This window comes from Ictidomys tridecemlineatus, chromosome 4 (assembly GCF_052094955.1).
Source record: "Ictidomys tridecemlineatus isolate mIctTri1 chromosome 4, mIctTri1.hap1, whole genome shotgun sequence".
Classification (NCBI taxonomy): Eukaryota; Metazoa; Chordata; class Mammalia; order Rodentia; family Sciuridae; genus Ictidomys; species Ictidomys tridecemlineatus.
The window spans coordinates 199,884,423-199,897,994 of NC_135480.1; the positions used below are offsets into that span (position 1 = coordinate 199,884,423).

A 13,572-nucleotide genomic window follows, 5' to 3' on the forward strand; every position below is an offset into this window, starting at 1 on the left:
TTTTGGAGATTTTTGTTTTCTTCCTCCTTTTTCCCTTAATCTAATACACAAATGTGTGTGTGTGTTGGGGCGGAGGAACCAAAACCAAAACAAATCCAAGACTGTGTAGAAGGCCGCGGTGGGGAAGGAGTCAAGGTTATTTTGATTGTTAAGAATCTGAACCAGCTAGCAAGAGAATAAGGGGCAAGTGGAGTGAGTCCCTTTTCGCTCCAACGAAATTGCCTGTTAGAGGATCGTGGTGCCTAGCTGGGGGTAGAGGATGCAGCCCCCGATTTGGTAAATGGTGAAGAGGCGGTAGGTTCAGCGGGTTTAAGATTTCTTGAAGTCACTACTAAAGACGCCATTCTTTAGAACTTTCATCCCTCATCTCCCACCATCCGGAAAATAAAGACCAAATCCAGTCCAGGCCATGTCTCCTAAAAACAAGCTGCCTCTAGTTATCAAGTGGGGTCAGCTTTCTTGGGAAGTAGCCTCGAGAACTGGGCTCCAGGGCACCTGATGGGTGGGAAGTGGTTTAATGTTTTTCTGGGCTTGCAGGTTCTGCACCCTGCATGGAATTGTGCAGAAACAGGGTGGAGGTTTAGAGATTAATTTTTGCTTTTCACTGCTCAGTCTTTGCCTTCCCCAGGGAGGCCGCAGGGAGATACGGCTGGAGGCTGAATTTCAGAGAAGTTGGCACCTTTCTAGAAGAGATCCCTCACTCAGCTTTCGCATTTTCTCTTTGGCTCCTCTCTTTTCTTTCTGTTCTCTCAGTCCCCCTTCCCCCTCTGTCTCTCTCTGTGTCTGTCAGTCTCTCTGTCCTTGTTTCTCCGTTCCCTTGCGCGGGTCTCTGGCCTTGGCTTGGGCTCCCAGTTCTGAGAGGAACCGCGTTGTGCGCGCCGGCAGTGGCGGTGCGGTGCGGCTAGCTTAATTGGGGATCCCGAGACAAGGTTGGGGATAAAGGGTGACTCCTGGTCCTCTCAGGACACAGCCAGGCCTCCTGAGGTCTGGTTTCTGCCCCCTTTCATTCTTCCCTGTGCCGGCAGGAGAGAAATGGCCGCAGTCTGGGCCAGGGGCAGCTGGGATTGGAAAGCGGGGACCCTGGAGGGTGCGGCAAGTGTCTGCGTGCGTGTGAGTGCTTGTTTCTGACCGTGAGGACACCAGCTTGTTTGTGTGTGTCCCACATCCAGGGGCCCAGTCCCAAGGATTCCTTGCAAACCTGTAGTTCTGAGGGACAGTCCCGCCGAGGGCAGTGAGCTGGGGGCCCAGTGGGTCAGGGGCTCCATGGGTGCGCCCGCCTGGCCCTCGGCTTAGGGACGGGCAGCTGGGGCCGCAGCCGAAGGGTCCCGGAAAGTCCTTCCGGGGCGGGGGCCACGACCGACCGCCCTCCTCCTGCGGCCCCTCAGGTCGGAGCGCTGCCCCTGGCCCTGCCCCGAGGCCGAGGCGGAACTGAAACCTCCCCCAAGCCCGAGCGGGGGCGCCGGGACGAGGCCCGAGCCGGCCAGGGGCCCAGGCCGAGCACTTTGCGCGCGGGGTTCGCTAGCCATGGCGACGGGAGTCCGGTACGGACCGGCCGGACGCCCGGCGTCCCCCAGCCCCAGCTTTTTGTGTGTGTGTGCCTGGCGGCGTAATTACTGATTTGATTCCAATCCATTATTTAGACAATTGAACCTACAATCTTGTCTTTAGTAAAATGAGGCGAAGTCAGATTTGATTACAGGTTCAGTCCCAGCGACAAGAGCTCGAAACCCGATGGGTTAATAACAGATCACGAGTAAATTATTCATGATTTTACGAGCTCTTTAGCTCCATTGAATCGGCCTAATTGAGAGGAAAAAAAAAAAAAGGAGAGCGAAAGCCCGAGTCCTCCCCCTCCCCTCAGCCCCTCGCTCCTCCCCGGATCCGATCTTGGGGCGTCTCAAGCTGGCCCTGGGCACTGGGGACGCCGGCGAGGGGTCAGGGGCTCCGGCCAAGCCTGGCCCCACAGCCGCCTCCCTGGCCACCCTCCCTTCCCAGCGCAGCCCCTCCCCCACCGCTGGCCGGCCTCGCCTTGCCACCTTGGGCCACTCCTTCCCTCCCCTCGGCTCTTCCCTCGGTGCCCCTTCGCTCACTCCCAGCTAGTAACGGTTTGGCTTCGTAAAAAGTCCTTCCTCGGAAGAACCCGGTCTCTTTGAGTTCTGGGATTGGATTCAGTCATCCCCATCTTGCACCACACATTTCCTGGACTCGCTTTACCCCCTCTGGCTCCGTGTCTCTCTTTTTTCTTTTTTTTTCTTTGTAGCTGTCCCTCTTTGGTTCTCCCATCTCCATTGCTTTTCCCTCTTTCTTTCCTCTCTGTCCATCTTCCCTCCGTACCCCCTCTTCTTTTCTCTCTCTCTTTTCTGTCTTTCCACCTCTGTTTTTTTCTCTCTTTACTCTGCTCCTTCTGTCTCCCTCCCTCGCACCACCTTCCCCCACATAGGCCGCACTCAGGGCACATCCCTTGGGCCCACAGGGCGCCGGGTTCCCCACGGAGCTCATTAACAGCAGAGAGGCCCGGGTGGGGGCTGGGCGGTGGGATGGGCCCAGAGATCCCCCCCCCCCCCCGTGGGGAGGCCTGGCTCACCCCGGTGGAGCTGGGGACTGGGAGAAAGAGAAGGGTTGATCCCCTTAGCAGGTTCATCCCACAATTCCCACAGATGGATTCCGAGTCATGCTCCGATCCCCTTTAAATTCTTCACTTGGTGCCACTGATGGAAACACAGGACTCTTGGGCGGATGGAAGACCTGGGTGCCTAGGTCCATGTGGAAAGGGACCCTGAGGTGGTGTCCCCTCTAGCAGACAACTCCAACATTAGGGGCAAGACCTTTATTCTGAAAATTCTTTCTGCAAGAGGCTATCCCTCACCTATATGGGGAGGGGGAGGTCACCAAAGGTGCAAGAGTACTTCTCAGGTAGTGTTGTCTGATGAAACACAGGACCTCCAGTTAAATTTGAATTTTGAGTAAACAGTGGATACATTTTTTATGTAAGTATACCCCATGCAATATTTGAATTTTAGATAACGAATAATTTTTATCATATGTGTATCCCATGAAACATTTGCATGTTAGGTAAACAACATATACATTTTGAGTACAGATGTGTCATGTGCAATATTTGAACTTTAGATAAATAGCAAATAAAATTCTAGTATAGGTATGTACCATACATTTGGGCCATTTTTTCAGTAAACAAGAATTAATTGGGCAATTTGTACATTTATTTGCTAAATATGGCCCTTCTATTATGGGCATGTAATAAATATTCTAATGGACAGAGCACATGATATCTTCCCAGATCCCTACTTTAGCAGGACTGAATTTGAACCTCCTAGGAGGCTTTCCTTAAAGCAAGACCCTAAAGGTGGGATGACTTGATATGTGATGGGACAATCTTGAGACAGCTCTCCAATGTCCCCATCAGCTGCTAGGTTGCTGAGCAACTTTCCGAGGTTCATGGTTCTACTCAGGCCCCTCACCCTAGCTAGGGTCCCAGCCAAGAGAGTCAAGGTTTATCTTGCCTCCCTTTGTGGTGTGGTGCTAGGAAGCCGGGAGGACAATGTTGAACCTGGGCTGTCATTACCAGAGCGAGTGGTTTCATTTCCCTTGTGGTTGGTTTCTTCATCTTTAAAATGGGAACAGTAGTAGCTACCTCTCTTAACAGTAGTGATGTATGTAAAGCCAAAGTGCAAGGTGTCTAACACATGTTAATTTCTTCCTTCATCTTTTTTTCCTTTTCATTAAGATCTCTACCGCTCTCTTTGTGAGACAGCCACGGGTCCCCTAACTTCCCTGAGCCTCATTGGCTCCATTTGTAAAACTAGGAAATAACCACCTCATTGGGCAGTGGTAAAATTAAACTATAAAACACAATTTCCAATCTTAGGCCCAGTGCCGGAGGCCCAGGGTGGCTTAGTACTTTGGGGTGTGGGAACTGATGAAAGAAAATGAAAGCGAGTCTGTCATTAGTGACTCCTGGGTGCCAGTGCCAGACACTGTAGGGAGAGAATGGTGATAGCTTCTCTCTCTCTCTCTCTCTCTCTCTCTCTCTCTCTCTCTCTCTCTCTCTCTCTCCTTGAAGAGTACCTGGGAAACAGGAGAGAGTGGGCCCCATGGTCTGCACTCTGTACTGTTGCATCCACAGATAAGTGACTTTCCTTTCTGAGTCTCACTTTCAACATCTGTAAAAGTGAAAAATAATACCTATGGCTTATAGGACTGTTTTAAGGATCCAATGGAAAGGCGTGTGTAGAGCTCTTTAGCACATCATCTGGAGTCCAATAAGCCATCAACAAGTGGTAGCTGTTGTTGCTGCTGCTGCTGCTGCAGCTATTCCTGTAACACGATGGCTCAGAATGGTTTTGGATTCTCCCAGAGTTGGGAATGGAATCTTGCATTTCTTAGCTCAGTGATCCAGGACAGGTTACGCTTCTAAAGCTTCATTTCTCCATCCATAAAATAGGGTTCATATCGTCATCTCAGCGTGGTGCGTGCATACAGGGCGGATCCGAGGATAGAAACATTTGGCAACGGTTCGGGAGGGTGTGGACTTGGCATTGGCCATGTGAGCAGGGTCATGAAATTCACCTGCCACCTCTGCGTCCCTTCCCCAGCGCTGAGCTGCAATGAGAACGACGCAGAGCACCTGGACCGAGACCAGCCATACCCGAGCAGCCAGAAGACAAAGCGCATGCGCACCTCCTTCAAGCACCACCAGCTTCGGACCATGAAGTCTTACTTTGCCATTAACCACAACCCCGACGCCAAGGACTTGAAGCAGCTCGCGCAAAAGACTGGCCTCACCAAGCGGGTCCTCCAGGTCAGCCTGGGTGGGGTCGAGGGCGTCTGCAGCCGCCACAGCCTTGGGTGGAAACTCACGGGGGCCAGGGACCTTGAGCCTTCCACACTTCTGTCGGCTTCTTTCTCTTTCTTCATCTCTTCAGTCTGACTCCGAATTTAAATCTTTTCCCCCCTAACTTTACCGTCTCCTATTTTCACCTCTCCTTTCTGTTGTGTGTGGTCCTCTGTCCTGTCTCCATACTTGGTCTCTTTTCTTTCTTGTAAACAATTTGTAGTTGTTTTTATTATCAAGCAACACTCAGATATCCTCACCTTATAAAAGGCTCTCCTTTTAAATCAATCTGGAGCCTCCTTTGTCCCAAGGAGATAGCTCCTAGCTTGCTCCCACCAGCCGTTCCTCTCTTTTCTTTTTGCCTCTGTCTCATTCACCTCTTCCTCTTTTTTCTTCTGGCATCTCTCTTGGCTTATCTCCTGCCCTTTTTGGCTGTCTCCCAGACTCTCCCAAAAGGTCTGGTATTGTCCTGGTGTGTGGGCAGATTCCCTGGGTGACTGGGAGGCCTGCCTGGTGGGGTCTGCTGGGGGATTGGATAAATGGCTGGGTGCCCGACTGAGCCCAATTGCACGTGTATGTGAAGGTACTTTCTTGATAGACAGGATCTAGAATTTTCACCAAAGATGTTAAGAACACTAGTCTGGGGGCGGGTCCTCTCCGGTTCCTGGACAACCCAAACTTGTGACACAGCTTTGGCCTCACCAATTCTCAATTCTTCTACTTCTCAGCTCACTCATTTCATGGTCCTGAGCCTCAGTTTCCTCATATGCATGATGGATTCAAGAAATCATGCTAAGGGGCTCCAAGGAGGAGCCGTGGAGATCATGTGGGTGTCCACAGCAATGCCTGACACTGTCGTTCAGTGGATGGTAGCTAATAATCTCATTAAGTAGATTAATTAACTGACATTAATTAACTTGTAAGAATGATCCTTCTGGTTGCTAGACTTCAGTTTCCCATCTGGAAGGAAGGAGAATACCCCCTTTTCTAGCAAGTTTAAACAGTTTATTCTTCAGGAAATGCGTTTCTAGTGCTAGCTATGTAAGAGGCATGTAAGCTGACCCCTGTTACAGAAAAGGAGAGGCACTGGAATTCCAGTTCTGGCCAGTCTGACCCATCTTCCAACCCCTGGTCTTGGGCTTAGGGCTGGGAGGTGACGTTGAGGGAGTGACAGTGCCTGATAAATCTGCAGGGTTGCAACCCTAAGAAAGTTCCTGTGAGTCTGTCAGCAAAACAAAACTTTTGTGGGAAGATGGCCGTCCGTGGTGGGTTGGGACTCTGAGCCCGGAGTCCAGAAGCTGGGGTCCTGTTCTCCGGAGGATTGGGGGCAGCTGGACTGGTGGGCCTGGGTGAGGTAGCGAGAGAGGCAAGGGCCAGCCAATGGGAGGTTGATGCGCCTCTCTGGGCCCGCCCTTCGCGCTGGGTGTGGGGTTTTTTTGCTTTTAGTTCCATTGCCTGAGCTCTTCAGCAGGTGGCGGGCACTGCTTCGCCGGTACGGTCTTGGGTCCCCACCTCGTGCGTTTCCTTTGGACTTTACCTTCTTGGGGTTAGGTCAGAGACCCTCGTTGGCGCCCCTGACCTTCAGCCCTGGTTGAGTTTGGACTGAAGACCCGGGGCTGCCGCCTTTTCTCAGGTTAGTAGGCTACTTCTTGTCTCCCCCATCCAGATGTCTTGTGAAGGGTTTGGCGGGGTGGGATAGAGGTGGGAGGGACTTGGATTCAGGAAGATGTGAACTCAGTTCACTGGCTGGGTGTCTTGAATAAATGAGTTACCCTCTCTGAGCCATAACTATCTCATCTGTAAAAAGAGCACCCAACCTCTGCCCAGCTATCTAGACCTAAGTGAAATAGTCAGTACCCACAGTTGAGTGAGGAACCAGTTTATGTTGGTCTTGGGGAGGCAAGAGACTTGATTCCCTTGGCCTATAAGCAAATTAGATTTTTATCATAGTTATCTCTTATTCTTTCATCTGACTAAACATCTATTGGCTCTGGGAATTAACTGCTTCTGGCTCTGAAGAAATTCACCTATTAAGCATAGAGAGACTCACATAAATCAGTTTTCTCTTATTGTGATTGGTTGTGTGAGGTGGGGCAGATCTTGGGGGAGGGCAGAGGGCCACCTACATGTCAAGAATCATGCTCCCCCTTTCCCCACTGTAGAGATGAGAACATTGAGGCCAGAAGGAATTCTATTTGCCCAGTCATACTTTGCTAGTAAGTAGCTGAGCTGGAGCCAGGCTTGTCTGACCAATGGTCATAGTTCTTTCTTCTCTGAGTAGTGAACTGATATCATCCTAGCCTGTGTGTTCCAGGGAAGGGGCATAGCCATAACCCTGCCCTCCCCTCTTTCTAGACCTTCAAGTCTCCTGCACACATCCTCAGTGCTCCCTAGCAGCATAACTGCTTGGGGTTATGCATCAGTTTGCAAAGCATCTTTCTCCCCACGCACCTGCCTCACCTTAATGTTTTCCTGCTTCTTTTACAGCTGAGAAGCTTAAGGCCTAGCAGGGGGAAGTGACTTGCTCTAGGTTACAGGAACCAGGCATTGGCAGGGTGGGGCTTATTCCAGTGTCCTGATTGCTGCTAGGACATCTGGGGAATCTGGGACAGGAGCTCTTTGGGGTGAGGCACCTGGCAGCCAGGCTTTGGAAAGCAAAGGACTGGTTCAAATCCTCTCTGATTACCAGCAACATAATTTGGGTGCTTCCGTTTTTCTTCTCTGAACCTGATTCCTTATTTGTGAAATTAGTTTCTACCTTGAGGAGTCTGACAATGAGTAGAGAAGATCCCAGTGTGGTGCCAGCTGGAACACACTAGGTGTTCTTTCACAGGGTGGGGGTGGTTCTAGGCTATTACTGGATCTAATGCATGAGCACCATCAGGATGATAGACCATGTCTTGGTGGGAAAGAAGGAACAGGTGGCAAAGATCTCACTGCATAAAGAGTGCTCAAATTTGTCATCAGCAGCATGACAGCCACAACCCTTACTCTCCAACAGTGGGTAAGGTGACAGGAAGACAGAATGGCCCCTGGACAGAGTTCTGTTAGGAAGTTAAACCTTGCAAATGTGTCTAGATTGTTCCTCAGCATACAGATGCCAGTAAGATGTCTTTGGCTTGGGGGAGGGGTGATGAGCTAATTGATTTGGGTGGGTAGGATCTCTTTGGGGATTCCTGGTGTGGCTTTGAAAAGAAATATATTTTTACCAAGGATAGTTCTTTATGCTGGGCATGGTGGTGCATACCTGTAATCCTTGCTACTAGGGAGGTTGAGGCAGAAGGATCGCAAGTTCAAAGCCAACCTCAGAAACTTAGGAAACTGTCTCGAACAAAACAAAACAAACTTGTTTAGTATTCTGGGTTTCAATCCCCAGAACAACAAAACAAAACAAAACAAAAAACATTCTTCAGGAGCTGGGGGTATAGCTCATGGTAGAGCATGTATTTAGTACTTGTGAGGTACTGCTAGCACCAGAAAGTTGACATATATACATAAATAAATAAAACTCTTCAGATGACTGGTTCGTCATCATTAACCTATGAGAGAACTCGGGAGCTGAGAACACTTAGTTCTCTCTTCACTCACGTGTATCACACAGATAGACTTTCCTGCCACGTGCTTGGCACCGAGGCACTGAGAATTCAGCAGTAACAAGTGAACAGTCCCTGTTGTAATCTACGACTAGACGGGATGTGTAGCAAGGCGTATAAATAATTGAAATGGTGACCAGACTAAACTCTTTAGTTTGGAATATCTTATACTAAAAGCATCTTTTAAATTATTCCAGAATCAAATAAGTCTGAGAAATGCTAAAAAATTGACTGTGTCTTTCTTTTGGAGCATGTTAGCATCAACACAGACATTGAGAAATCTTGAAAAGACTCAATTTTGATACTAGAACCCAAGGGTGCTTTACCACTGAGCTACAGCCCTAGTTTTTTTTTTTTAATATTTTAAAGCAAGGTCACTCTAAGTTGCTGAGGGTCCTGCTAATTTGCTGAGGCTGGCATTGAATTTGTGATTCTCTTACCTTGACCTCCTGAGTTGCTGGGGATATAGGCATATGCCATTGCACCTGACAAGACTTGATTTTGTCTAATATTTCCCAAAATTTATATGGCCACAGAACTCTTTTTATTTTGTATTATTTATTGGGGCTGGGATTGAATATTTAACTCTTGGGGGAAAAAAATTGAAGAAGTCCTAGAAAAAAAAAAAGTGTGTGTTGCAATGAGAGCATGTGACAGAGGGACCTGAGCCAGTGATGGCAATAGAGAAGGCTTCCTTGAGGAGAAGGTGAGTTTTCAACTATGGCCAGTTACTTCATCTCTTTGAGCCTCAGTTTTCCCACCTGTAAAAAGGTCATTGTCCTTCCTGTCAAATATGCAGGACAGCAATGAGTGGCAGATGCAGTCATGGCCAGCTGGCATGAGTAGAGAGGGCTGTGAGTTTAAGAAGATGGGTGGATGGAGCAGAGTGGATCATCTCCTTGTTCCTTGCAGCTACCCCGGAAGCCACAGAAATCATGTGTCATGGTCCAATCTTCTTTCTGTTCAAGTGGGGAAACTGAGGCAGAACCAGAGGCAAGGGACCAGCCAACTTTCACGTTGCTAGTCACTGGCTGAGCTAGGACTGGAAGCTACATCCCGTGCTCTTTCCACTGCCCATTGCTGCTTTTCAGAAGTTCATTCATTTACTTGTAGGCTTACTCAGGGCTACGAGGCAGAAAGGACAGGTACTTTTTATGGCAAACAGTCTTGGATTCCAAGTTCAGCTTGGCCTCGGTGTGGCCTTTGACTTTACCTCTCTGAACCTCTCTGGACTTTAAATCTTTAAATTGGGATTCATAACAGACAGAACTCACTACTTGGTTGATCAGAGGGGTAAGCTGTGATGTGTACAGGGACACGGTGCCTGACGCAGAGTAAAAGGCATACAAGTTAGCACTACTATTCACTCAACTCATAGTGCTGATTCTTTTTTTTTTTTTTAAAGTGAGAGAGGAGAGAGACAGAGAGAGAGAGAGAGAATTTTTAATATTTATTTTTTAGTTCTCGGCGGACACAACATCTTTGTTGGTATGTGGTGCTGAGGATCGAACCCGGGCCGCACGCATGCCAGGCGAGCGCGCTACCGCTTGAGCCACATCCCCAGCCCCAAGTGCTGATTCTTAATCTTTATCACTCTCTGCCATTGTCATGAAGACGATGTGGATAGGGCCCTGAACCAACAACCTCTTGGGAAGGGACTTTTTTGATGTGTCACTGGGGATTGAACCAAGGGGCCCTCTGTCACTGAGCCACACCCCCAGCCCCCTCCTCACTTTTTTTTTTTTTTAAACTTATTTTGAGATAGGTCTGGCTAAGTTCCTGAGGCTGGCCTTAAACTTGTCATTCTCCTATCTCAGCCTCTCAAGTTGCTGAGATTACAGGCATACGTTGCCACACCAAGCTGGGAGGGGATTATTTGAAATATCTAGGAGAGAAAGCTAGCCAAGCTCTGCTTAAGGAGGGAAAAAAAACCCCACATGAAACCCCAGGGTAACCTGACTTTTAGTTGAGTTTCTGGATTTTCTTCTACCAGATTTCCAGTGCCTCAGATCCTGTAAAGCAGAGCAGCCAGTTGTGGAAGATGGTGGCATTGTTTACAGATGCATTGTTACAGGCAATGCCTGAGAAATAGCCAACAGCTGGCAGCTAACTGGTTCCAGACCTTCCCAAGGCCTTAGAGCCCCTGAAGGATGAGCTACGTACCATCCCGGCCCCCAGGTCACCTGCTCCTACTCACAGATCCCTTGTATACATGAAGATGGCCAGGGTGGTACCAAGACTGCAGCCTTTCTTGGAAAGCCACTGGGAGCCTTCTCTGTTTGTTTTTTCTATCAGCTAGTCCCTGGGTCAGACAGATATAGTCCCTGAAGATTGTACAACCTGCCAGGGAAGGACCTCTCCACCCGTGGAAGAGCACGTAGGGTGATTCTAGAAGCAATGGGCTGGTTGGCAAGCCCTTGGGAGGGGCGATGAGCTTCCTTTGGGCAGAGAGCCAGAGAAAGGTTGCTTTTCCCTGGGAAGATCCAGCCTATGGGACAGGAGCTGACTTTCCTCACTTCACAGGTTCCGCATTTCTCTCTTTAAGACTTGTGGCTGTGCTTCTAAATTGAGCCCAAATTGTGTCAGAGGACCAGAAAGGAAGGCCTGAGGCCACAGGCCCCTGCAACGGGGGTGGTCCCAAAGGAAGCTGGGAGCTAGGAGTCAGCCCAGCCCATCCCTGCCTGAGACACTAGGAAGACAGACTGATGCAGACACATCTGGAAATACGTAACTGGACACCCTAGAGTCTGTAGAATTCCCCAAAGCCCTTTGTTTTATGGGGAGGCTCCTGGCAGGGTTTCCCTGGCAGGGAAGTTCGGGGGGCCCTGCCTTCCAGGCTCCTTTTCTTTGGGAGGCATAACCTTTGCCTCCCAGCAGCCTGGATTTCCTGGGCTTCTCCCAAAGCACTGTACTTTCCTCAGGGTATAGTGTGTGTGTGTGTGTGTGTGTGTGTGTGTGTGTGTGTGTATGCACTTTCAAATGATTGAGGGGTCTATGTACGTCTCCATGAGTGTGCACAGGAACGTGTGTGAAGGTGTGCGGACGGACGTGCCCTTGGAGATATGAAAGTCAATCCATGCTCTGTCTCTCCGCTGTTCACAGTCACACCACGCTCAGTTCTCACTCTGTACCCTTCCCCACCTCCCTCATACACGGATGTGGCAGGATGGGAGAGGGAATCTCCACCTTACAGTCTCCATGGTCTTGCTGTAATCCAACAACCATTTCTGCTCTGCCCCAGGGACCCAGGATACCTGGTGGCTTCTCCACCTGAGGGTAGGGAATAGAATGGGTGCCTCTTTTTTTCTTTTTAATGACTTCTCATTATTATTGGCTACTTCCTACATGTTTTTTATCTCATTCCCAGACTGACTGACCACGAGTCACTTAAAACATTATGCCCATAAGAACCCATGGGATCTATTGTCTGTTTAAAAGAGGCTGCCAAAAAGAAAAAAAAAATCAATTTGTTTGATGTGTCCAATAGAAATGCAACATAAACCACATATTTAAAGTTGCTAGCAGTTACACTGAAGAAGTCAAAAGAAAGTGATAAAATTGATTTAATACTATATGTTGTCTAACTTTGTGTTCAAAATATTATCATTTTGACATGAAATCAATAAATTATTCCTGAGATATTCCACCTTTTTTCCTTTCTTTCTTTCTTTTTTTTTTTTAATTCTCAATCTTCCTATCTGTTGTGTTTTCACGTACGAATGGGCCACATTTGGCTAGTGATGGTTCAAGGTCTCAAGTATCAGTATTGTGGCCAGCAGCTCAGTCCTGAAACCTTCTAACAGACACAGAAAACAGTAAAAGCCCATGGAGAAAATGAAATTTATCCTTTTATTAAGGACAAAATATTCCCTCCCTTCCCAAAAGGGAGATGAGGATCGCACAGCAGCGGGAGAGCTGAGCCAGGCGGGCCCCTGGGCCCAGCTCCCGGCCGCCTTCCCCTAACCAGCCCTTCCCTGTCCCCACGCAGGTCTGGTTTCAGAACGCCCGGGCCAAGTTCAGGCGCAACCTCTTACGGCAGGAAAACACGGGTGTGGACAAGAGCGCGGACGCGGCGCTGCAGACCGGGACGCCGTCGGGGCCGGCCTCGGAGCTGTCCAACGCGTCGCTGAGCCCGTCCAGCACGCCCACCACCCTCACAGACTTGACTAGCCCCACCCTGCCGACTGTGACGTCCGTCTTAACTTCTGTGCCTGGCAACCTGGAGGGCCACGAGCCTCACAGCCCCTCACAAACGACTCTTACCAACCTTTTCTAATGGCTCGAGGCCCCCCAAGCCCCACGATTTCTTTAAAAAAGAAATTATCTTTAGTTGAATTCCAAGTGTATTTTAAAATAGAGGCTTTGAGCAACTAACTAACCACATTTTAGGATCTCGCCTGGAAACAGAGGAAAAAAAAAAAAAAAGAGATTGCGTCGGCTGAAGCAGTGGTGTGCACTGAGGAATTACTTGGAAGATCTATCCGCAACACAACATTTGTGTCCCTGTACAGTTTTGTGGACTGAGCGAGGAAAAACAACAAATAATTTAAGTTGGCTAGAGCTTCTGTATTTTCAAAGACTGCCACGTGCCTTAGGAATACTGTTTTATCTCCATACTTTGAATGACTTGTTCATTTTTCTCTCCCTCTTTTTCTCTCTGTATATTTATGACCAGAGCAAACATGTAAAAAACAAAAAGCAAAAAAAACACAAAAAACAACAAAAAAAAGTTTGTTACTTTGAATAGTCCTAAAAAGAAAAAAAAAAAAAAGGAAAAAAATCAAATCCCCTCCAACGGTCGCTTTGTTGTTTTAGAATTTTAAGGTGGAAGTCTGTTCGAATATCAGAATTTGTAAAATCTAACCAGTAATAAAACCACTTATCGAAACTAGTTGGTACTGCTGCCATTGAGTGGGTGACATTCACAGGACTGAAGAGTTTTACTGAAGCCCAAAGATGAATTCTAGGTCTTATTTATCCAATATTCTTGGTCCCTCTCTCTCTGCCAGGTTTTGGACTGGTTGTCACCATCCAGAGACATCCTGTTCCCACTCTCAAGGAATTCAGAGCAGTGACAGAGATCAGAGATAATATCGACACGTTGTGAGAGGTGCTCAGGTGGAAGAT

The 13,572-nt window shown here is 48.5% G+C and overlaps 1 protein-coding gene across 4 annotated transcripts in view; it reads left to right on the plus strand.

Moving 5' to 3' along the window:
* Positions 1-13,336, plus strand: part of Lhx2 (LIM homeobox 2) — a 29,416-nt gene extending 16,080 nt beyond the window's left edge. For all 4 annotated transcript variants that reach the window (XM_078048179.1, XM_005320944.4, XM_005320945.4 and 1 more), the window contains 2 exons: positions 4,614-4,819; positions 12,434-13,336. In XM_078048179.1, coding sequence (XP_077904305.1) covers positions 4,614-4,819; positions 12,434-12,721 — 494 coding nt within the window. In that variant the 3' untranslated portion in view covers positions 12,722-13,336. The remainder of the gene's footprint in view (positions 1-4,613; positions 4,820-12,433) is intronic.
* Positions 13,337-13,572: the final 236 nt, after the last annotated feature.